This window comes from Photinus pyralis, unplaced genomic scaffold, assembly GCF_008802855.1.
Source record: "Photinus pyralis isolate 1611_PpyrPB1 unplaced genomic scaffold, Ppyr1.3 Ppyr1.4_LG8, whole genome shotgun sequence".
Taxonomy (NCBI): domain Eukaryota; kingdom Metazoa; phylum Arthropoda; class Insecta; order Coleoptera; family Lampyridae; genus Photinus; species Photinus pyralis.
In genome coordinates, this window is record NW_022170819.1 from 29880505 (window position 1) to 29902938 (window position 22434).

The 22434-nt window shown below is 38.7% G+C and overlaps 4 protein-coding genes across 5 annotated transcripts; all 4 read right to left on the reverse strand.

The window, feature by feature from the left end:
* Positions 1 to 158: 158 nt before the first annotated feature.
* Positions 159 to 10559, reverse strand: LOC116177932 (general transcription factor 3C polypeptide 3). Of its 2 annotated transcripts, none has more exons than XM_031497115.1 (4): positions 10438 to 10559; positions 4003 to 4959; positions 1360 to 1971; positions 159 to 1199 (listed from the first exon to the last, which is right to left on the reverse strand). In XM_031497115.1, the coding sequence occupies exons 2-4, from the start codon at positions 4951 to 4953 to the stop codon at positions 330 to 332; spliced, it is 2433 nt and encodes an 810-aa protein (XP_031352975.1). In that variant the 5' UTR covers positions 4954 to 4959; positions 10438 to 10559; the 3' UTR covers positions 159 to 329. The 2 variants fall into 2 exon arrangements, with proteins under 2 accessions (XP_031352975.1, XP_031352976.1); XM_031497116.1 differs by lacking the exon at positions 10438 to 10559 and adding an exon at positions 5017 to 5829.
* On the reverse strand, positions 10469 to 13388 carry LOC116177933 (probable tRNA (guanine(26)-N(2))-dimethyltransferase). The gene is made up of 8 exons (XM_031497117.1): positions 13071 to 13388; positions 12764 to 13024; positions 12489 to 12717; positions 12293 to 12441; positions 12089 to 12245; positions 10972 to 11183; positions 10617 to 10922; positions 10469 to 10568 (listed from the first exon to the last, which is right to left on the reverse strand). Exons 1-8 carry the CDS (start codon positions 13274 to 13276, stop codon positions 10499 to 10501), a joined length of 1590 nt encoding a protein of 529 aa, XP_031352977.1. The 5' UTR covers positions 13277 to 13388; the 3' UTR covers positions 10469 to 10498.
* A 1282-nt stretch (positions 13389 to 14670) lies between these two features.
* On the reverse strand, positions 14671 to 18153 carry LOC116178702 (kelch-like protein 18). Its single transcript, XM_031498279.1, has 11 exons — positions 17864 to 18153; positions 17685 to 17815; positions 17498 to 17638; positions 17261 to 17449; positions 17007 to 17174; positions 15947 to 16080; positions 15676 to 15898; positions 15463 to 15629; positions 15310 to 15421; positions 15158 to 15265; positions 14671 to 15106 (listed from the first exon to the last, which is right to left on the reverse strand). Exons 1-11 carry the CDS (start codon positions 18038 to 18040, stop codon positions 14896 to 14898), a joined length of 1761 nt encoding a protein of 586 aa, XP_031354139.1. The 5' UTR covers positions 18041 to 18153; the 3' UTR covers positions 14671 to 14895.
* A 714-nt stretch (positions 18154 to 18867) lies between these two features.
* On the reverse strand, positions 18868 to 20729 carry LOC116178703 (pachytene checkpoint protein 2 homolog). Its single transcript, XM_031498280.1, has 7 exons — positions 20575 to 20729; positions 20381 to 20522; positions 20126 to 20323; positions 19854 to 20081; positions 19678 to 19804; positions 19304 to 19524; positions 18868 to 19253 (listed from the first exon to the last, which is right to left on the reverse strand). The coding sequence occupies exons 1-7, from the start codon at positions 20622 to 20624 to the stop codon at positions 18987 to 18989; spliced, it is 1233 nt and encodes a 410-aa protein (XP_031354140.1). The 5' UTR covers positions 20625 to 20729; the 3' UTR covers positions 18868 to 18986.
* Positions 20730 to 22434: the final 1705 nt, after the last annotated feature.

The window sequence follows — 22434 nt, forward strand, 5'->3', positions numbered from 1 at the left end:
TAATCCAACCAAAGGAATTGAATCACTGAAAGCAAATGCAATCCTTGGAAAAATGCCGCTTCCTTTAGAAATATGAAAATAGATCGTTTCGATGGTTGACTTTCTGCACCACCCGTTGATGTCGCTTTTTATTTCCAGACATGCTTTTGTTCACGTTCGCTATGAAGCGGTATATGTGTAAATTTTCCTATGTTGAAAATTCAAAACCAAACCGGTTGTAAGGAGTACAACAGAGATAGATGGAGGACCGGAGACATCGTGGACACAGATGAGTCATTAGATGTGAAATAAAGATTAGTTCATTTATTACTAAATGAAATATTTATTGTTTAAATTCGTACATACTTAAGTAGGAGGTTTCGAGCGGCTATATAATTTTTGCTGTTCTTATAAATAATATGCAAGTTATAAGCCGCTTCTCGTTTTAAACTTAAATTAGGACACGTCTGACTTACCGGGTTGTTATAATTTAAAACTAACTCGTAGTAGTACTTCGCTAAATGCAGAATGCCAAATTGATGATAGACTCGTCCAAGATTATAGTAAATCTCCTCGTAGGCGTCCTTACTTCTCATCGTCGAGTACTTTAGAAAGAGGGAGAGGGCGGTTTTCGTGACCTTATCTTTTTTTTGCGTAAATTTCTGGCCGAAAATGTACAGCAGGACACAGCCCAACAGCATGCATGTGAGCGGAGAGGGATCGCTGCGAAGACGACTGACGTAGTAGCCCAGGCCGATTTTAATGTTTCCAACTGCTAGGCAGTAGTTGGCCTCGAGTAGTCTCAGGCACGACTTTTCCGTGTAACTCGACATAAAGCGCATCATGAACCTGGTGTGTCTCAGGTCGTCGGCGCGCTGCAGTAAGGCGTTGAATAAATTCCATCCTAAATTGTTGTTCGGGTAGTGTATGACTATCTCGCGTATGAGCGGATAAGCGTGGAAGCTGTCCTTGTTGTACATGCAGGAAAAGAACCCAATTAAACCTAATTCTTCGTACTTGTTTTTAAAACGTAAAGATGTCAACGCGGTGAAAACTAATCGTTGCATTGTCACGAATTTTTTCATTTTCATACATAATTCAATCGCATCACAAAAAATGGCGTATTCCTCTTCAACGGTCGGCTCAAAAGCGGTAGAGAACTGGGGTTTATCGTCCAGGTTTTCTTCTCTGAACTCTCTCAATTTTTTTAAGCGCGCCACCTGTAACAAAAAACAAATTTTATAATTATGATCTTTTTACTCCTTACATTTCCCTGTGTTTTTAGTTCAATGCGCCCGATCGTGATTTTTGTAAGAAAACATTAGCACAAGTGTCTTTCTTACCAAACACTGACCTTTCTATTCTCGCTTATGCACTTACCTTTTCATACGGACGCTCGACGTACGTGACAGCCCGAATCTCCTCAAAATGTCTAATTTTCTCACAGTGCCTCGATATCAAAAATTCAATCGCCTGCAGATACTGATCGTACTCTTCCATTTCCTTCAATAGCTTGATCCTAAAGACAAACATACGAACATTTATCACAGCCCACCCGGGATCCTGTTCCAAAATCTCCAACGCCTCCCTTTTCTTATCAACTTTCACCAATACCTCGGCCAAATTATACCTCACGTCAACATGCAGAGGCGCCATTTGCATCACAGTTTTATAACTCTCGATTGCCTGATCGTACAAACCGCACGCGCTCTGGCAATCGGCGTACTTCAGCCAAACGGCGGCCAACGAATAATTATTGCTCTTAATTAGCGGCACTAGCAATTTCAGCGAATGTTCGTAATGCTCAACCATCATCAACGCCTCGACGACGTCCAAAAACAAATCGCCTATACTCTCCACCTCTTCCTCCATCAGCAGGAGCGGGTCAATCAGGCTGTCGAGTAAGTTAAACGATTTCAACTTAATGACGCATATAACGAATTTAATGCGCAAGTCGATGGGGATATTCTCAGGCATATTGTACGATAGCACCTGAAATTAGGAGTTTTAAACCAACGGTCCCGAATAATTATGGGTCACCGCTAGACGTTTCAGTATCGTGCTAATACGCCGCGGAGTACAGACGCAGACGACGCAAAATGCGTAGAGCTGACAACGTCCACTAGATTCGACACTGAAACGCTCAGTGTAGGCTAAGAGCCCCTTCGCACTAGGCGTATTTGAAGCGGCGGCGGCTGAGTAGCAGGGTACGCTATTCTGTGGCGTGTATTTGCAGCGCTACTGACTGTTGTACGTTGTACGATGAGCTTCGATACTTCGCCGCGTGGTGGCGCTTCTGATAATCGCCTCCCATAGATATATAAATACCTAGATACAGCCATCCTTAACAAACGTACCTCGGTTTTTAAAAAACATATCAAAGAAATTTGTACATCTCTCCATTACTTTCTAACCAAGAAGAAACATGTTCTATCTCTTTTTATTGCATTAACCACTATGTCGTACCGAATCGGACGCTTAAAACAAACTTAGCGCGTCTCATAAGTCATGTGACAGTTGACACATTTCACGATCGCGCGAAATCAAATCTAACTAAAAATATTCGCCCTAAACATGATGGGCGGTTTTTTCACTAAATATTATGTAATTATTGCGTTATCAATTGAATACGAATAAAGATTAGTGCTTGCCATAATGATAGACGCGTCCATAATTGTTATTCCTGAAATAGTTTTATTACATAGAGCTACGCCATTCAAATTTGGGACTATGTTTACCTTGTTTGGCATAATGTGCTGCAGTGAATTCATTGCTGGCTTGCAGAATATCAAAAAAACCGTAAGTAAGTAAAGATTATGTTCAACATTTTAATTGCATGGTTTTAGGCGTAATGGTAACGGAGATTACGTTGCGACAGGAAGTGAATTCGTTTCCACATACCTAGATGCAGTGCGTTTGTATCATGATCACAAAGAAGGATCCGTGCAATATTCTTAGGAAAACGAGATTTATAGACTGTGTGTGCGTGCAATATCAAATTTTGGTCGCTACGCGTCTTGCCCTACCTTTCGATATATGTCCAATCGGTGGGGTTTCTTTTTGAAATTATAGTGCTAATTGTAGTAAGTAAGCTACACGTGTACATTTATTTAAAATAAATACAACATCTTAACAATGATATCCAATGTGATAATACTCATTTAGTGAACATTCATTACGTTTGTAAAAGTTCACAATCCGAATAATCACTGTCATTATTAACACTTATTTTAAAGTTCAGAAACATCAACCAATATAACTTCTCTTTTAAATTAATCACTTTCCACATGTTCACACACTTTCTTCCAGTTGTCAGCTGTAATTTTTTCAAATTCTTCATTTGCCAGCTTTCTAAGTAACATCTTCCATTTTAAATGTAACATTTCTTGCTGCTATGCGATTTAAATAAATAAAAAGGCGGTTTATTTATGTTGTAAAGTCTCAAATATGATAATTTTCTGTGCGATTTGTGCTAACAATTTGATTGACAGTTATAATAAATAATGCGAATCTTGTCTTCCATGCTCAGGGTACCTCTATAAAGGATAGCGCTATACGTAATTAATGTGCCGAAAGTGATGGTAATAGATGGTACGTCCTTTTGAACTATGTTGGGGTATGGCTGTATCTATGTATTTATATATCTATGTCGCCTCCCGCTACTAGTGGCGCTGCGAATCGCGCCGTGTGAAGGGATTGCACTACCCGCAGTGCGCGTTTGTGTAGCGGAAGTCCGCTACAAGTCGTGCACACGCGCCGCAGCGCCGCTCAGTGTGAAATAATGTTTCACTACCAGCGGCGCCACTCTACAGCGCTTCAAAAACGCCTCTAAACGCGCGTATGGGATTGTCAGCACGGCGCTAACCTTTGCAAATGTTTCCTTTTGAATTTCTTAATTGTTTTTTCTTCGATATGCAATTTTACAATAATTTAACTGAAACTTAACAATAAGGACAAAATTGTAATCAATTTATTTAGATCAAATAAATATGACTATTTTGAATTAGGTAACTAAGCACTGACCTGGATTTGGTTCTCGAGCACGATCAATAGCTCTATTTCGATATTGCAATGTTCCAAGAAGATATCGAGACAGTACGAGTAATTTTCGTTCAAAATCAGCAGCTCCAACATTATGTTCACCATTTGGGGGGTAATCAAGTCGGGGCACTTCTGAAATGGTATATTCAAGGCATCGATCGCTTTTTTATACTCGTTCAGTTGGTGATACTCGATGGCAACTTTTACTGCAACTTGTAACAGGAAATCGTAATACGGCGCCGTTAAAAACTGCATCATTTTCACATACGAGCGTAACATGTTTTTTGTATCCTTCTCACGTCTGAGTAGCTGAATTCTTTTCAGATGCAGCTTTATGTTGCGAGGTTGCACGCGTACCGCGTTCGTGTAACAAAAAATTGCCTGGTTCACCTTGTTTGCGTCGAGAGAAAGCTGTGCACTTCGCGTCCACAAGTTCACATCTCGAGGGTTGCAAAGTGCGGCCACCATGTAATAATCGAGACTTTTAGCTGGGTCGTCGGTTTCAAATATTTGAGCCAAAGTGATGTAGGGTTCCGAAAATGTGCAGTGTTGACGTATTATTTCGTAACATATTTTCGTTGCCGTTTCTCGATCGCCTCTCGCGAAACGTAAGTTCGCCTCCCCAATCAAAGCTTTAATGTGAGCGGGAATCTTTTTATATGTTCGTGTAGGTTTCGTGACTTCAGATGATTCTTCAATACTATGTTCTTCATCGAGTAAAACCTCGTAATTATCAAAAGGAATTTCACCCGATAAGTATTTGTCAATGAATTCCCCAGGTCCCGATTGAGGTGCGTCCTCGGGTTCAACTACACTTTGAATTTCAATTGGGGCGTTCTCAATATTTACGTTACTCGGGCCCGCCTCGATGTATTCGAATTCGATAGTTAAATCTTCAAGTTTCTTTTCATTGACGTTCGACTTTTCTGCCATTTTTATCTGAAAGTATTGAAGAATAACGTTCACTACACTATTCACAATTTAAGTGCTGTTTACTTTCAAAAACTTTTGAGGTTAGAAAATGCGGAACCGGAGACACATTCTATCGGTGGCAAAATTAGAAACCGACACACAAAAGCCGGGTTCACACGAAACAAGTATCAGAAATTTTTTGCCGCGCTATTCACCCCTCTTGTTTGTTTTGTTACCTGTTACAGATAAAGCAGAAAAGCGCTCTTCTGAGCTCACAGGTCGTTACGACGTTTCATAATAACATTTTTATTTTCGACGACTCCTTGATGTAGCGTTTGATTACGTACTGCTTTTCCATACAATTAAATTGTAATTAATGTATTTGTTGAATATCATTTAACAATTATAGCTCTCCGTTCTTTTCTGCGGAAGCCTGTTTTGATATTGATATTTTCCAGGCTACGATTCCTTTTTGCTAAAAATTTCAATTAAATTTAAACGTTGACATTTAAAGTCTAGATATGCCATATTTGTAATATTTTGAGATCATTTATTAAATTACCCTCGGTTGAGACAACAGTCATTGTTTATGTTCTACCCTGCCATTTATTTTATATCTTCAGCTGATCAAGATCACAGCAAGGATCTCTGTTCCCCCTTTCGGCAAATATTATTTCTCTCCTTTTTTTTGAATTTACTAAAGACTAGGTGTACGAGAACTCCATTATTCACCCCGGCCCTCCTCTACTCTCTACCTGAGCTTACTGTGAGCTTATCTAACTGTAATTTTGTTACGTGTTATGTAACTGAAAGTAACAAATCGAAGTTTTAAACCATTAGGTGAGCTCAAAATGCAGAAATCACGTTTTGTAAAAATAAACAAAAATTCTCTCAACTGCCTAAAACGCTGCAGCGTTTCTGTCGTGACACACTAATCATCATCAATTTTCGACTTAATTGTTTGTTTTCCCCAATTAATCTAAATCCCGTGTGGCGCAGTTGAGTTGAAGCTCGGCTGTGCTACTAAAGGTCCCTGGTTCGAATCCGGGTTCGGGCATGGGTATTTGTAAATGTATAGTGGATTGGGTTGGTAGAGCAGCCTTGGCTGAAACCCCGCCCACAGACAAAAAATAAAATAAAGAAAGACCACGATACGAATAAGGAGATTAAGATTTCGACTGAGATCAGGTATGCGAACGATATCAGAATTGGTGTGTTCTTTAGTTTCATGCAGCTCCTCGCTCCTCCCCGCACCCGTTTTGATTAGAAAATAAGATTAAAACTAGGGTAGGTACACACAGTAAAATCTGAACTGATAATGACTGCATTTAATTTTCTGCGAAATTATTCACTAGTAAACGTATTGACCCACCCTTACGCACACACATGTAGTGGCCCCTTTTTTCTATCCCTTTTCAAACATAAACAAATGAATCTTTTATTCACAGCCAACATTGTGACATGTCAAAGTGTGCGGTGCCACCCCCTAAAATTACTATAATTAGAAAAAAATGGCTGAAAATCAAAAGTTTTGGTTATCTCTTATGCAACGACAAATTTACTGTAGACACGAAGGGTGCGAGTTTATGAATAATAAATAAACGACTTGTATTTAAGTGGCAAATAACCGCCGAATTCAGAAATGCTTTTGTCGCTATGCGTATCGTTTACCTTTGCTTGGACCGTTTTCGCTCGCAGAGAAACCGGGAGCGATAGTCTAATGCAAATTATAGCACAATTTCCTGATTACAGTGTTGCATTTCATTTTGATGATTATACTGTTGAAGATGTAGAAGTGCTAATACAGTATGTTACCGGTAAGGTCTTTTGTACATAAACAGTAAGTGAAGCTAATTTTGTACAGTAAATTTGCAATAAACTGTTGACTAACGAGAGGGCGCCACTATATCTTTGAGATATTGCCTTTATATTACAATTTTCCACCTCAACTGCTACCTTTTAGGACCGATAACTCTAATAAACTATGATAAACAATATTTCGCATGGCGCCTCATTGGATATAATTACTTACATATTGTGTGTCTAAGGAATGTTTCCAATTTCAACTCTGCAAGAAATAGCTTCATTCGATACACAGATATTATAGTCCTGATTCCACGATCCAATGACACATCACCGTGGGAAATAAAAAATATAAATAAAGCAAGAGGGATATTCGTCTTTAACGCCCTTACAAAAACGCTGCACAGCAAATGCTTTTACTGCGGAGAAAAAGGCAACAACATTCGCGAAATTGGTGGAGATGTAAAACATTACATGAACGACCATCAAAATTTTCATGGTCACCACTTCAACGTAGCGTACATGCCATTTATACCATTCTTTTGGTGTCGGTAAGTAGTGATTTGCAAACGTTTACCATTCCAACTCGCGAACTTCAGAACAACCTGTCAGGGCCCGGAGGTCAACTTGCTACGTCTTGTAAGCGAAATTCTAAATTTTACATATTCGCTCACGAACTTTAATTACACGGATGGGGAGGGAAAATGGAGGTTGATGATTGAAGCGGTGAGTAGGCCACCCTTTATGTAATGGTGTAAAGGTCTCTTTGGTGCGAACAAGTTTGTTACCTTTACTAGGTACACGATGGTCAATTTGATTGGGGAGTGGGAGGAATTTCGGTAAGTCCGGAACGTAAAGCCTTGGTAGACATGACACAAATTATCCATTCGGAGAGCTACACGATTATATACCGCTGTACTTTAATGGAGGATAAGTGGAACTCTTGGCGTCAGATCGCAAAACCGTTCCAATTAAACTTGTGGATATGTTTACTCTGCGTTTTAATTGTGACTGTCCTCCTAATCAGGTACATTCCAGAGTATGAGATCCCTACCACGGTTAAAAGTATCTGCCACTTCTCCCTGGTACTACCACTGTTCAATAGGCGTCTAAGCTAATCTGACATTTACAGGTTGGCATACGCATAATGCTCGAGCAACCTTCGCCACGTTTATCGTTCGAAAGCGTCGCCAAAAGGATCACCTTCATGAACTGGAGTTTGGCGTGCATCATTTTGATCACGGTTTATAAGAGCAAAATTGTGTCGATGCTAATAGATTCTCGGTACATTCAATTCGACTCCCTAGAGGATTTCTTAGAGCACGGCTACACGTTTTTGGTGGGTTATTAGCGAATCAAAAATTAATAATCTATGACTGTGAACTATGAATAAAATTTAATAAACCTTCAATTTGAGCTTACGACCAGTTTTTGCCCAATTCGATGAAATTATTATCGGGTGTGCTTATAAATACATTGCGATCATCGTTCATTATTTAATCAGCGTGATCACGTTTAAAAACATTTTTACCGCGACAGTGTTGAGGTCAAAAGTACAGAATGTTTCATTGCGTTTACAATAAACAAAATCATGTGATTTCTTTTGAAATATTTCACTCGCTCAGTTCGACTCTGCCAAATTAATCGATTTAAAAATTTCAGGTGAGCAGTCTTGATTGGTCAATACTAAGAGAGACCTGGGAAGCGAAAGCCAAAACAGATAAGCAATATGAAAGTATTTTAGAAAAGACAAGCAACCAATTTAGCATATGCGAAGCCGTAAACGAAATTATACATAGTAAGGCGGCGTATATTGACGAAATAAGCGCGCTATTATACAAAGTCGTGAATCATTGCAAGACAGAAATCACGCTGGAGGAATTTTCGGATTTGTGCTTAACTGAAAACAAAGTGGTTCCCAGCCATCACGTTTGGGCGTTACAGTTGGGAGCACCGTATGAGAAACAGTTTTCGGAAGTTATTGCACGTTTGCATTCAGCTGGGATAATATCCTTCTGGTAGGTTGATATGAAAATATAATTTGTATGGAGCGCCTTCTGGTGTTAAAGAGTTACACCATTTTCTTTAGGTACAAATCCGTGCTCAGTGAATTGTTATCAAAAACAAAATTGCAACCGGCAGCACCAGAAATAGATGGATTAAATTTAACTACAATGATCTGCCCGATATTAATATTAATCTCTGGATGGATTTTAGGTTGCGCTGCTCTTTTTTTCGAAATAGTAATTTATAAGATACTTTGTTTAAAAAAGATTAGAGATAAAATAATAAGTAGAATTAATTGATTAGATGGATAAGTAGATTATGGTGTATACAGCTTATGGAAAATAATGTAAAACTTGTAGGTAATATTAAAATCTAATATATAATCGCATGGAGTTGACACTATTTATGTGGAGCTACTATTTATTCCGTAAAATAAATAAAAAGTTGAAATGCGCATGCGCAGAATTAAAATTCTTTCATTTTAATAGATCGATTAACACCTATTATAACTAAAAAACTGTAGGTTCATCCGAGGTCTGAGTCCTGAGATCTCAGACGAACAAACGGACGACCGAACGCAATGAACGCAGGTATAAGCTGTGGCTGTTTCAACAATACGCTAAATTGCCATCCAACTGGGTCTCGGGTGCCGTACCTTTACCAACTTTTCTGTTGAGAATATATAGTGTGTCCACTTAAAGTTCGCAGTATATGGAAAACTTTGTTTGTAACGGGTGGTCGCTTAACAGTTTAAAAAGTAGTTTTTCTAATTTGCATTTCACTCAACATAGGGAAATTTGCACATATACCGCTTCATACGAAACATGAACATAAGTAGGTCTAGCGATAAAACCTTAGAGGGATAAAAGGTGATCGTAACGTGAAGCAAATTTTAGCTCTGTCTGCCATTTTCACAATACGATAAAGTCAATTTATATGCTTACAATGACGCACGGCCGAAAATGCAAATATCTGCAGGAGGAATGTCACCTAAGAACCTGTCAAATGGCAGACAACTCGAAAAAATATTGATACAAAAAAAACTTAATGGAAACAGTGGAAGGTTGGATTTTTATTCCTGTGCATAAACAAAACCTCGAGCGTTACTTTCGGGAGCGAGAACCCGGATTGCTTAGATTCGCAATTCGTACGGACATTTTTTGTTGTATTGAAATTTTCCATTCAACACGGAGTTAACCTTCAACAGAGCGGTGCAGAAAGTCCGGCTGTGCCATCTGGGAGCGATCCGTTTCCATACTTCTAATTGAACCTGATTTTCTCCAAGAAGAAATATGATCAATTGCGACCAGAAAACAATCTTACCCAATTACTGTGTTATTTTAAATTTTTTGATTTGTATAAAGTAGGGGTCGAGTATTTTTAGGAATTTGCATAATAATTTTGTATAAAGTAATTTGGATATTCCTAAAGGAATCGACCTATGAAAATCATTTGCATGTGACAGATTTGTAATGTATTTCTTAATATCACCACTTACTTAAGTGCGCTATTGCCATAAGTAAAACAGTTTCATCAAAATAAATGAAACCATGTATGTATCATGCCATCATTTCTTTCCGAACGCACGCCATGTCAAGAGCATCACAAAATTGCCCTCCTTTAAAAGTTGGGGGGGAGGGGGCGAACTTACACCCATTAAATGCCATAGATTATTACATAGAGTTATGCGCTTACCCGCTATACCCAGATAGATTTAATAAACAGGTACGCTTGAAAATATATTTTATTAAATTCTCTACTCCGACACCGTTCGTTTCCTTTTGCCCTGATTTCTCTTACTTTTCTGCATCTTAGCGTCGCCCACCCTACAAAGAAATTAAAAAAAAGCAAAGCCACAGCTGAGAACCACTTACATTGTCGTCGAGCGTGTGCCGGGGCCCCAATACGGCAGAGGATTTTCTTGAAACCGAACGTAGCCCTCACGTCGCGATGGTGGATTGGCGTGAGGATGACTGCTGAACGAGTACTCCTTCTCCGACTTGATCGCCAGTATATTATTACCAGCGCTCTTTTCGCTACGACGTTTATCGGATAAGGGATGTAGTCGTTCCCAGCAACGCAGTATATCCCAAATTACCTTTGGCGGCGCGTCAGTTTTAATTGAGGTTTTGTGCGAGTGCGAAAACGACACTCGATACCCCGCATTTAATATTGCCGATCTGAAATTGTACTAAGTTAACAATCGACGGCGGCATTAGTGACACCTACCGAAATTCCATCATTGGAGGTGTGGTTAGATGAAGTATTCCGCTCAGGCGTTCCAAAATGAAGTAAAGAGGGCAGTCGAGCAGCTCCTCAAATATTACATTAAGTACACCCTGTATTCGTCTCACAGTATTAAGGTGCACAGGCGCTTCTGTTACGACTTTTTGAACAAAGTCTGGATTGTGGATTGGAGCTGACCAAATAGGACCACCTAACTATATGCAGTAGAATTAAATTGTTTTGTCTATAGCGATTCACTCAGTATCATAACAAAAATACAGTCCAATTTTTGATAGAGAATGCCCAAATGTAAATTTACCTTATTATTCTCCAGATATTAATGAGGGTAAGCTCTTTCGGAAGGCTTTAAATTTGTACTAGTGGATTTACGATCATGGTATGGTTTGTTTTACTTGAGTTTGTATCTCAGTGTTTGGTTTTTGTTTTTGTAAATGCGTAATTTTGATTTTTAGATAATTATCTATTTATTTAATTTTCTGTAACTTTTTTTATTATTTCATTGTTTGTCGACGGCCTGCGTACCTGATGTGTGTAAAAACAAGCTCTGAATGCTTTTCTTTCTTCCAGCATTGTTGCTTTAATTTCTTTTATTTCGCGGAATAATTTTTTTTCTTTGTTTAATCGAACCCAAAGTGCAGCCCAGATAGAGTTTTCATTCAAATTTTTCTATTCAAGTCCAAGGGTTGTGTTGGTGTTAATGGAAATTTGTGCAGTGAATTCTTTAGAATTTTCGGAAGTTGATCGAGACTACCAAGTCTCCAAATTTATTAATTTAAGTCAACATTGAAATTTTTCATTGTGACAGGAGCCGAGCGTCTACAAGGAAAATACTTACAATCTAAATTTGAAGGTTGTTTTAATTTGAGCTAGCTGGATACGTGTTTTGTGGGTGGCTTAGTGCCAGTTTGCCATTGCACACGGCAATATTTAAGTACAGGGTGTCACAAATCACTTTCATTGAAAAATTAACCCGAGTATTTTTCACATGAAATTTCAGTGTGATTTAATAATAGAAATCCAATAGTGACAACAACCCCGCACATTTGTACTGCATTTTTGATAATATAATGACGCATTATGACCAAACGTGACTACTTACCAAGTGTGAATGTTGACAATGCTCACACTGTGAATTAACTGGAGGACCTGTCGGTAGTTTAAACTTCACTTGTTTATTATCGGCCGTCTTTAAAACACCCAAGGGTGATAATGTGAAAGTCTCGCATCCGTTACATTGGTAAACCATTGATAACTTGCTAACAAATGTCAGTTAAGCACGGTTAAAATAGCGCATTCTAAATACCTTGTTGAAAATTTACATTTATGTGCACCAGTATAGATTTTCACAAACACCCTGATATAAAAATCGGCCGACAGGGATAAAACCGGCTCAATGTACCTGCCATATCTGTTCGCATGTGACTCGATGCACTGTAGCAAAATTCGTAGTGCCTGAAAACCAATCGTAATAATGTTATACAATTGCGAGTCAAAGCTACCATTTCGTAACAACACTTGGTACGTAATGATATGGCCCCATATTTACTGTAGCACGTCTCTGGAGAATTTCCCGCCAGTACAGCCATATCGGTGGCGGTAACTAAAAGCAGGCCACCATCACAAACGGCTTGAACCGCTGAATCTAGAAACCTTGACGGGCAACCGTATGGATCTAAGTCGACAACATCAAACTGTTGCTCCTTCGAATGATGCTCGTACATTAACATTCTGAAAATGCCTCCATACAGTCTGCACGAAACATTGACATACTCACATAGCATCATTTTCCGAAGCCACGACCAATTCCTCCACCTGATTATCCCTAACATTGTCTCTTATCGCGGCAACTGCATTTCTCGATATGTCGTTCGCCACAATCTCGCTAACTCCGCAAATTTCTTTCGCATAACGAATGCTCCTCAGACCGGTCGCCGATAACGCCTCCAAGATTCGAATACCGCCCTCGTGCTTGACACCCGCCTCCAGTTTGTCCGATTTGCAGTGTTCCCTCGCGAACACGTTCAACACTGAAATGCTGTAGGAAACTAAGCAAATTTTCGGCACGACGAGAGATCGGATACCTGAGATCGCGATTGAATTCCTGCACGGGATTGTAGAAAACGTTCCCTGATACTTTAATGCTCGCTCGACCTTCATTAATTGTTTGTTGGTCAGTAGCGGTCGACGGATCCGGTTTTTCTTCCATAGTAACGATGAGGGAACGTACAGCTTGACGAAGGTGATTTAAATTCAACGCTCTAATTTGTGAACGAGACGTAAGTAACATCAATTAAACAAATTGTAATATTGTATCCTTTTGCTATTTATTCTTCAACACAAATTATAACCTAAATTCCTGCCTGGATGATGGGATATTAGGTTATGTTCAAATTCAAAATAGCAGTGGCTAGCATATCCACAAGGGATGCAAATGCGCGCGCCGCCGAATGAAAAGTAACTGGACGCTCATTGGTCCATCTCAGTTTATTTCGTACCGCGGGTTCAGATCGAGGGGGCGTATGCATAAGCTGATCCACATCAATTTTAAAGATAATTAATTAATTTCTCTTTACAAAATGGAATTTTTGATTGGTTCGGGGTGTGTAAAAGACCCTATTAGGTCTTACAAAAATCTGAAAGGTGCTATATACTTAAAAACGTTGAAAATCCTAGAAAGACTTCAAGGATCTTTGACCACTTTCTAGAAGTCCCTTCTCTCGGAACTCTCTACGTACTATTTAGGGACTAGAAAGCATAACAAGAGTTCAGAAATCTCCCACAAAGCACGTACCCCCTAAAACACGAACGTAAAAAGCTCTGAACAAGTTTAGAATGTTCTTTGTGGAGAGCATGTTTTGGTAAGGGTCTAGGAATCGGGTAATGACCTAAGGTGCTTTAGAGAAGACATAAAGCGGTCTAGGCTTGTGAATGATCTGCAAAAAAACACTCCTGTGGGACGTGTTCAAAAGATTTTTAAAATGCTCTTTAAAATCCTCGTCTTAAAGCTCTATAAAAAACGTAAAGGCAAAATGGCTTGCTTTAATCATCAAACGCCCTATAATTTCATGTAGGGCTAGGAGTGCTAGGACCACGAACTTATAAATTAAGATGGACTGCTAATGCAGAATTAACAAATGATGGGGGCCGCCATGATGTGCACTCACATGGCGCGAAATTCAAATCAACTAATAAGCAAGCAGTAACCCAACATTAACCTCACGTTTTCTAAATAAATTACTGTGACACTTGTCATTTTCCAAGGCTGCAATCTTAGAGAAGGGCTGCAATAGTCTCAAAACTTGAGCACTGGGAAAATTCCGCTAGAAAATAACTAAAATGTGCACATCATGGCGGCGCCCATGCTAGGGCCATTTCTACCTCTATGCAACTGTTTGATCAGCAGTCCATCTTAATTTATAAGTTCGTGGCTAGGACTAAGGGATTCAATGTCTCGAACGTATTAAATACAAGGATTTATATGAAAGAAAGTGTTAAGGTTACAGATACCACACCAAAAAAGTTCTGGAAGTTAAATTTTGGTTTTTAATGTATATACTGATGTATGTAAATACTGGTCTACTAACAAATGCAATAGTATCGAAATATCAAAAACATAAAGTTTAAATTGTAGTGTTAGTCAGGCTATGCAATTGTAGAGATTTTTTTAAATTAAAAAAACTATTCATGATTGCATGTATAATTCAACCCATTATCTGAACAAACCAACAATACAGATACCTATCACAGTTCCATATTGTTATAGTATAGGTAGGTATTTTGGCGTCACACACACCTTTCATTCCCCTATTATACACCCCCAAAAATAATTTAATTAAATGCACTAAAAATACACTATGCATACTGAGAAAATATGTTATCACAAAAATGAGGAAATAAATGCTGTATTCATGGCAATGAAATCACACCGACTCCGACACCACCTTCGTGTGCCATCATTGGTGCTGCGTAGGTCCACTTATCCAAACATGGATCGTACACTTCGACCGATACTAAGTTCGAGATCCCATCGTAACCACCTACTGCCCACAATTTTCCCATATTTGCAGTAAGAGCCACACGGCTTCTCTGGGCATTCATAGATGCTACATATGTCCATCTACAATGAGCAATTATAAATATTAGTGTGGCGCATGTAAAACGAACAGACTTATTCGTGTTGGGATCAAACATCTCAACCGTATGTAAGAAGCAACTGCCATCATAACCACCACAGGCATACAACTTCCCTCCTAAAATAGCCACGCCCAGTCGACACCTGAAAATACCATTTATTCCCCCCACTTTTAACAATTAACCAACCTTTTCGTCTGCATGGGCACAGCTTCAACCCATACGTCAGCAGCAACATCATACCGTTCCACCGAATCAAAAATAGACAAGCCATCGTGACCACCCAGTGCATACACATAACCTAAATCAATGTTAAAGGCTGTGGTACACGGTTAATCTTACCTTGGCATGCAATAACCGCGCCGGCGCTACGCGATTTATTCATGGGCGCTAGGGAATTCCACAAATTCGTTTGTGGATTATACCTTTCGACCGAATTTAGAGATGTCACACCATCGTACCCACCACACACGTAAATTAAATCTCCCAACGAAGTTGCCCCCAATGCACTAACAAATGGAAGTATAACAACGATCGCACAAATAAATACATTACCTCCTTTTACACTGCATAGGCGACACCGTAGACCATTCCTCTCGAACGGCATCGTACACCTCAACACTAGCCAGTCGATCCTTTCCATTGTACCCGCCGAACGCGTACAGTTTGCCGCGTAGCACGGCGACGCCAAGTCGAGATCTCAGCATCGACATAGGCGGCGCCAGCTGCCATTCGCCGGCGTGCGGATCGTAAAACTCGACCGTGCTCAGCGAATCGCCTAAACAAAATTATTAAACGTGACAGTCAGATTTGGAACTACCGATACCGTGTCGATTTAGTCCGCCTACTACGTAAATGTAACCTTGAGCCTCGCAGGTGCGCGGTTTCGTGCGAAAGCTCTGCAGCAGATGACGCCGTTCCGGTATTAAATGGAAAACGCGGGCCTCATCTAGAAGATCCCTGCAAAATTAATTAATCCCAGCTGCATTTATTTAGAATTGGGACACACTCGTGCAGAAGACCCAACTCAGAGCTTCAATTGAATTTTTAACCTAATATTTTTGTGCAGGACAAGGCGCTCCTCCGGTGGCGGATAAGAGAACACGATCTATGCTACCTAAATGTGGACTAAATATATAAAAAAATGGTCCTCTCTATTCTGCAGTCAGAGTTTACAATACTCTACCCTCGACTATGTCAAAGTGCAACAAAACATTTTTAAATTTAAAAAGGATCTGAAACGTGTTCTTGTAGAGAGATATGCTTCTACTCTCTAAATGATTTTTTTAGTAATGTAAAGTAATGCATTTTTTGACGCATCCTATGCACTACAATCATGTGTCCATGGAAGTAAAGAGTATTACTCGGAGTATTATTATTATTATTATGGGATGCCTGCGAAATTTTAATTGAATGCGCTGTATGTACCTACCAGTCTAACACCAGAATAAAGCTCATCATGCCTGTCAAAATGTATCCGTTAGCACCAAAAGATGGTGTAGTGATATAAACCAACCCCTGAAATGGGCAATATAGTGCACACAAGAACTGAAAGCTTTAATGTCCTTCAGAACCCATACAAAGATAGAACGAATGGCGCTCATAAAGTGGCATTATATAATTTATTTTATAGTATATGTTAAATGGACATTTTAATAGGTAAATGAGTAGTCCCTATTTAACCGTAAACGTATATAAAGTGATCACTTTAACCGGAAGTAAAACAGATGATTGTGCATTCTAATGACATCCATCATTCTTATTTCAAATGGGACACGGAGCACGATATAAAATGCTGTTTAGAACATATGACAATATGCTGTTTTTATGGAAACTCATACTTACAAGTTAACAATCAAAAGTGTTGTCGAGTTATTTTAACATACCTACACTGATGTGAAGTACGAATTAGTTCTTCGGTCGCAACACGGTCCGTCAAATATAAAGGAGAAAGTAAAGGTAATCGTATCTGCGCTAATAATACTGGAAGATCTGCAGCTCTACCTTCGGCGTGCTTTACCCACCTCATACAAGCTTCAAAAACTTGTTCCTCACTATCCGAGAACAATAAAAAAATCAATTTAAAGGAAAGCAATTGAATTGTGTAGGTACCACAAGTCAATAGCACTACATCAGATACCTTTCAACGCAGAGCTCGTTTCTTGTCAACAAACTTTGAACTTCGTTTAACGGTAAGTGTAAGTACTCCTCCGAAAGAGACACTTCTGGAAAACAATGCTCTATGTACTTTGTTGCCGATTCCACAAGCGACGTACAAGCTAAGGTGTCCGCAAACTGTCGAATGCCTAAAGCATTTTGAGGATGCAACCTGAAATCGCGTTCAGAATACAATCCGGCTTGGTCCACGGTTACTCACCTCTTCAAAAGGAAAGTGGCACACGCATCCCTGACTTTGTTAAGTTGTAAAAAAGAAGCGCCTATCATAATACTTTGAACATTATTCTTGTCCAAATGGACACGTCCCGAATACGCAAAATTGATTAGGGCCTCTAAAGAACTGCGTTACTTTAATTATCGCCGTCCCTCTAAATAATAAACCTTACTTCGCCTCAATTCCTTGCATTATGATCTCGTTCTGTCGACTTTCGATCATATCATTTGTGAACATCGCGTGGAAGTATGGAATTGTGGACGCCAAAACGATTTTATGTGCGCTAAATGCTTGGTCGTCAACCTGAAAGTACACGTTTCGGGTAAGTTAACAATCAACTCGAGCAACTACCTTCAAGACGACGTCGCACAATTTTCCCAGCCTTCGAATATCTTCCATGCAAGGAAAGGCATCAGAGAAAAGGTCGTTTTGTTGAAAAACCATCGAGTCGTTATTCATTTCGTAGATATTTCGAGAGCACTTCACCTCCGGCGGGGCCTCCAAGGTCCTTATCAATTTGCATTCCATTATTTTCGTTTTCGAATTTACGGTAACATAAAAATTTTATTATTTATTTATTTCTGTAGGCTAGATTGATTTTTAATACAATCGGGCCTGATCGTTTTTCTTCGCCGAAGTGTTCGGTTTTACCGGACCTCTGCCTGACGTACATAGATTAATCCCATTGGCGTGCGTAGCAATTCTCGAATTTGGTGTACCCAAAAACCATAGAATTTTTGAAATGCACTCGATGTCCCAATAATATACAGGGTATTCATTTCAAAACAAATCGCTAATTGTAATTTGTAATTTTGATAACAAGAAACAAAAATTGCAAAAACATGTCCATTTAGATAGCTATAGAGAGAATGAGTAGGTAATATAACAAATTAATAATCCCAGTGACACAAGACTATAAGATTATCTTAAAAAAATAAGCATAAAATCAATTACACTGCTGTCACATTAGTGGGTAAGGTGGGTTGCAGAACTATCAGGCATATCAATGCATTGACTTGTATATTTAAGAATTGAACATGGGAGATTTGTATGTTCAGAGTTAAAATGTACGCACTGGATAATCAGCCGAATCACGTTCCGGTAGTTGATTAGAACCTGCGGCGACAATACTATTAAATATTGATATTGAATACTACAATTTAATCTCACCTCCAAACTTATACTTACCAAAACAACAATTTTTAATCAATGAGCTAATGAAGTAGGGTCTATTGCAGATAAACTAATGCAATCTCTCGATCCACCATACATCATCTCTAATGAAGGTGTGACTGCCGTTTTGTTATAAAAGGACAACTGCATTAAAAAAATTCCTATTATTGAGAGATTTGAAACACATTCAACCAGCTGATTGTTATTTATAACATTAATAAATATAATAGTGTTGCTTTAATCCTACATCTAAAAAAACAGTTACAAATTGCCCACTAATCTAAATCTATAAATTATACACTTAAGTAAAATGTTTTTTATCATCCTCTAAATGTTTAATGGCCGAAATCATTGCATTAAAAAAGCTCTGTATATTAACTGTATCTTCATCTATATACAACGCGTGTGCAAGAAAAGGAACTTTTCGTAATGCTCTACCGCTTAACCCTACACTTATCTCACTAATATTAATCAAAGTATTTGCATCGGCATATTGTATTAAATCTCTAACCTGATCAGCTTGCTGATAAGAATCAGGTAATAATACTCGAGGCACTATAATGTGAGCCTAGAATTAGACGGTTACTTTGTATATTTTTCCAATAAGTCAATACGTACGTTAAATAACTCCTCTATACACGAGTGGTAAATTTTGTAAATAGCCTCTGCTCCCGGTAAACCAATAAACAATTTAACATCAGCGCGATCTACAAATGCACAGTCTATTGCCGCTGTCATATTCGATGTTGTTAGAATGAGCACGTTGGAGTGTTTGCGAATTTGATCGAGCTGCGTTAACACTGCGTTTACTACACGAATCGAATCCGATGGGTCCACACCTACAACAATAACAAAAATGTTCCCTGAGGCCTCATAAATCTTTGTAAATTTATAGTGGGCTGGGTTGGCAGAGCGGCCTTGGCTGAAGCCCCGCCCACTCAAAAATAAAGACCAAAAATAAAAGAAAGTGTAACTTTCTTAGCATGGTTTACCCGACATCGATTTCTCCCTGGCGTGTGTCAAAGACTCAATTTCATCAACTAAGACAAAGATTATGATACTGGGATCATGTAAAAGTTCGATAATTCGAGCGAACATTTTGGTGACTAATTTTCCGCTCTAAAATTACTAAAAGTTAAATTCGTGCACACATTTCACCTGGAACAACCTCGGAGAACCACTTCGAAAATAAGCTGTGACTGTTAATCTCCATTAAAACACCACGTTTAAATCGTTTATTTAATCTGATGGATAGCTTATGGGCCAAGGCCTTACACAACGACGTTTTTCCTGTACCCGGAGGGCCGTGGAGCAATATGACCTTGTTGCAGCTGATTATGTTACAATTTACCCCTTTGTCGGCATACAGCATTGACGTAGCAGCGTACTTCAGCAACTGCAAGAAGTCATTTAATGACATTATATACTCCAACTACCTACATTTTCTTTAACATTCGTGTCATATACGAGACTCTCCCACAAATCATAGTAGTGAGCCGAGGGCAGTTGCTGCACGGTTGCAAGGTTAATAGCCTCACCATTTTCATCACTATCTGCTTCAACTTGTACGCCGTTCCGGTCCAATACGTACATAAACCATCTGATCGCCACTTGAGAAAAATTGATAGCACGGGCATTCTGTTATAGAAGAAACTTGGTTGTTAAAACGAACATAGTGAACGAGTATTCACTTACAAAAGCGCTATGGTCTCCTATAATAATACACTCGACGTTATCAATAAGAAAAGGATCTTGCAATTTCGAAATTATGTTTCCTGGATTAAATCGGCCTGACTTCAAGAAGGAATCGCACGCTAGCTTTATTCTTTCCTTATCACTAAAAGAAAGTGAATGGCATATTGTTTTGGATTTAAACTAGACAAATTTACCTCGATTCAAATTTTAAGACGACCTCAACACACAAACTTTGGCACTCCATTTTAATTTTTAAAAAAGTTTACAAAGCAAACGGAAATTTTGAGGTTAGAAGTTTGAGAATTCAAGGAAGAGACGGTTATGTTCAGTGTTGCCGCCGTTGCCGCTAATACCAAACGCTAGGCATGTGTACAGGGAGGGTCAATAGTAAAGTCTTAAATTGGGTATTATCATAGTTATAGATTTTGATTATTTACTATTTTCATGTGTACAAAAGATATATGAAAAAACAATACAAATTAGAAATTTCTTCCAGTGATGTCAATTCGGTAACATGCTCGTTATACGTTGAAATTGGAGCGTGGATCTCACAGCCCAGACATTTGACGAAGTCTTATTGTGTCAACAGTTTCAACAAATTTTTTGCTTTATTTACACCGATTTTTCATTGTCTAAAATAAAGATAAAATGTGACTCCATTTATCCATATAATTTAAATGTTTTTGCTCAGGAGCTTTTTCCGTTGCACTTAATTCTGTGGCTTTAGATGTCGTCTCTAACTTTTTACTGTAAAAAGTATATGCATATTTGTGTTTTATTAGTTGAGAGGCTTTGCAAGTAAATACAATTGGTAATAGCTTTGGTATGAACTAAATTTAATCAATATGCAATCAAAACTAAAAGGATTGGTCCAGATTAGCTGAAGGTTATCCTATAGCGGTTCGCTAGGCATGTAAACAGCACAAAGTAGGTATTGATAATAGATCAATATCATCATGGCCAATAAATTTGTGATCCGAATCCTTTTGGCACCATATGATTTTTATTGTGTAGGTACTGTTTGGATCTTTGGGGGTATTAATTTTCATAATGTATACTGAATTCCTAATTATGTTCGTTTTGCACAGTGCATTTTGTATTTGTATTACCTACTTAATGGTACGAGGAGAGGTAAACGTAATAAGTATGGCTATAATTTAAATACAAAGGGTGCGTAATTTATTAAAAAAAGCTTCGGTTGATGAAAAAGCAAATTTGATGTAATTAATGCCGGTTTTTTTCAAAATAATTATCCAGCCTTTCTAAGTTAACCCCCTCCCTCCCAAATCTTATTATTTTTAAATTTCTTTGTTACCAAATGTTCCCGCGAATGTTATGAAAGAATCCATCCTTTTCGCACTGGTGGTGTAAGTATATGTAATTATAAATCAAGATTTGCCGGTACCCACTTCTGACACCCCTACAGTCATATAAATGCGCCATTTTGGTGAATTTCACTAACAACCCTCCACAAAACATATATCGGGTGATCAAAAAGAACTGCAGACAGTTTAAAATGGGCGCTTTAAGTTTTTAATATTTTTTACTTATGGAATTGGCAAACATGTTTAGAAGGTAGTTTATTTATGTATTAGTGATTAAATTGATCCACCACTGCTTTTACATAAATGACATTTGGTATGTTATCAACGTTATAAATGTTTAGTTTTACGGAAAATTCTAATTGTCCGCACTACTTTTCGATCACCCGGTAGTATTCAATTTTTGAGGGTAGGTACTTCTCGAGCTTCTATTTGCGACACGTACGAGAAAGAGAGATTGGAAGCTTTAAACAGCATGACAAAATTCACAGCGGAAGGTAACGGGGGCGCATTGCAAAAGGTGGTCAATTTCGCCCCTAAAAAAACACAAAATTCCGTCACGCAATTTGTGCGCGTTTTACAAAATCTTTCTGACGCGACGACACCAGTTTGAACACTATTGGACCAAAGCTGTAGAAGAAGAGAGGAAAAAATTGAAAAGTGTCCACATTATAGTAAACCACGCTCGCGGATGATATGCCCAGCTGTCGCCCGCCACACATCATGTAGCAT

Excerpts from the sequence above, each read along its gene's own strand:
- LOC116177932 (XM_031497115.1), bottom strand. The coding sequence starts at position 4,953 with ATGGCAGAAAAGTCGAACGTCAATGAAAAGAAACTTGAAGATTTAACT. Across the intron at positions 1,972-4,002 it reads TGCTCGAGAACCAAATCCAG|GTGCTATCGTACAATATGCC; the intron begins GTCAGTGCTTAG and ends TCCTAATTTCAG. Across the intron at positions 1,200-1,359 it reads TCGAGCGTCCGTATGAAAAG|GTGGCGCGCTTAAAAAAATT; the intron begins GTAAGTGCATAA and ends TTTTTGTTACAG.
- LOC116177933 (XM_031497117.1), bottom strand. The coding sequence starts at position 13,276 with ATGTTACTTACGTCTCGTTCACAAATTAGAGCGTTGAATTTAAATCAC. Across the intron at positions 12,442-12,488 it reads CCAAGTGTTGTTACGAAATG|GCACTACGAATTTTGCTACA; the intron begins GTAGCTTTGACT and ends ATTGGTTTTCAG. Across the intron at positions 10,569-10,616 it reads GGCACACGCTCGACGACAAT|GGTGGGCGACGCTAAGATGC; the intron begins GTAAGTGGTTCT and ends ATTTCTTTGTAG.
- LOC116178702 (XM_031498279.1), bottom strand. The coding sequence starts at position 18,040 with ATGGAATGCAAATTGATAAGGACCTTGGAGGCCCCGCCGGAGGTGAAG. Across the intron at positions 17,175-17,260 it reads AACGAGCTCTGCGTTGAAAG|TGAGGAACAAGTTTTTGAAG; the intron begins GTATCTGATGTA and ends GTTCTCGGATAG. Across the intron at positions 15,899-15,946 it reads AGGCGGACTAAATCGACACG|GCGATTCGCTGAGCACGGTC; the intron begins GTATCGGTAGTT and ends AATTTTGTTTAG.
- LOC116178703 (XM_031498280.1), bottom strand. The coding sequence starts at position 20,624 with ATGGAGTGCCAAAGTTTGTGTGTTGAGGTCGTCTTAAAATTTGAATCG. Across the intron at positions 20,082-20,125 it reads ACACGAATGTTAAAGAAAAT|TTGCTGAAGTACGCTGCTAC; the intron begins GTAGGTAGTTGG and ends GACTTCTTGCAG. Across the intron at positions 19,525-19,677 it reads CAGGGAGAAATCGATGTCGG|GTGTGGACCCATCGGATTCG; the intron begins GTAAACCATGCT and ends TTATTGTTGTAG.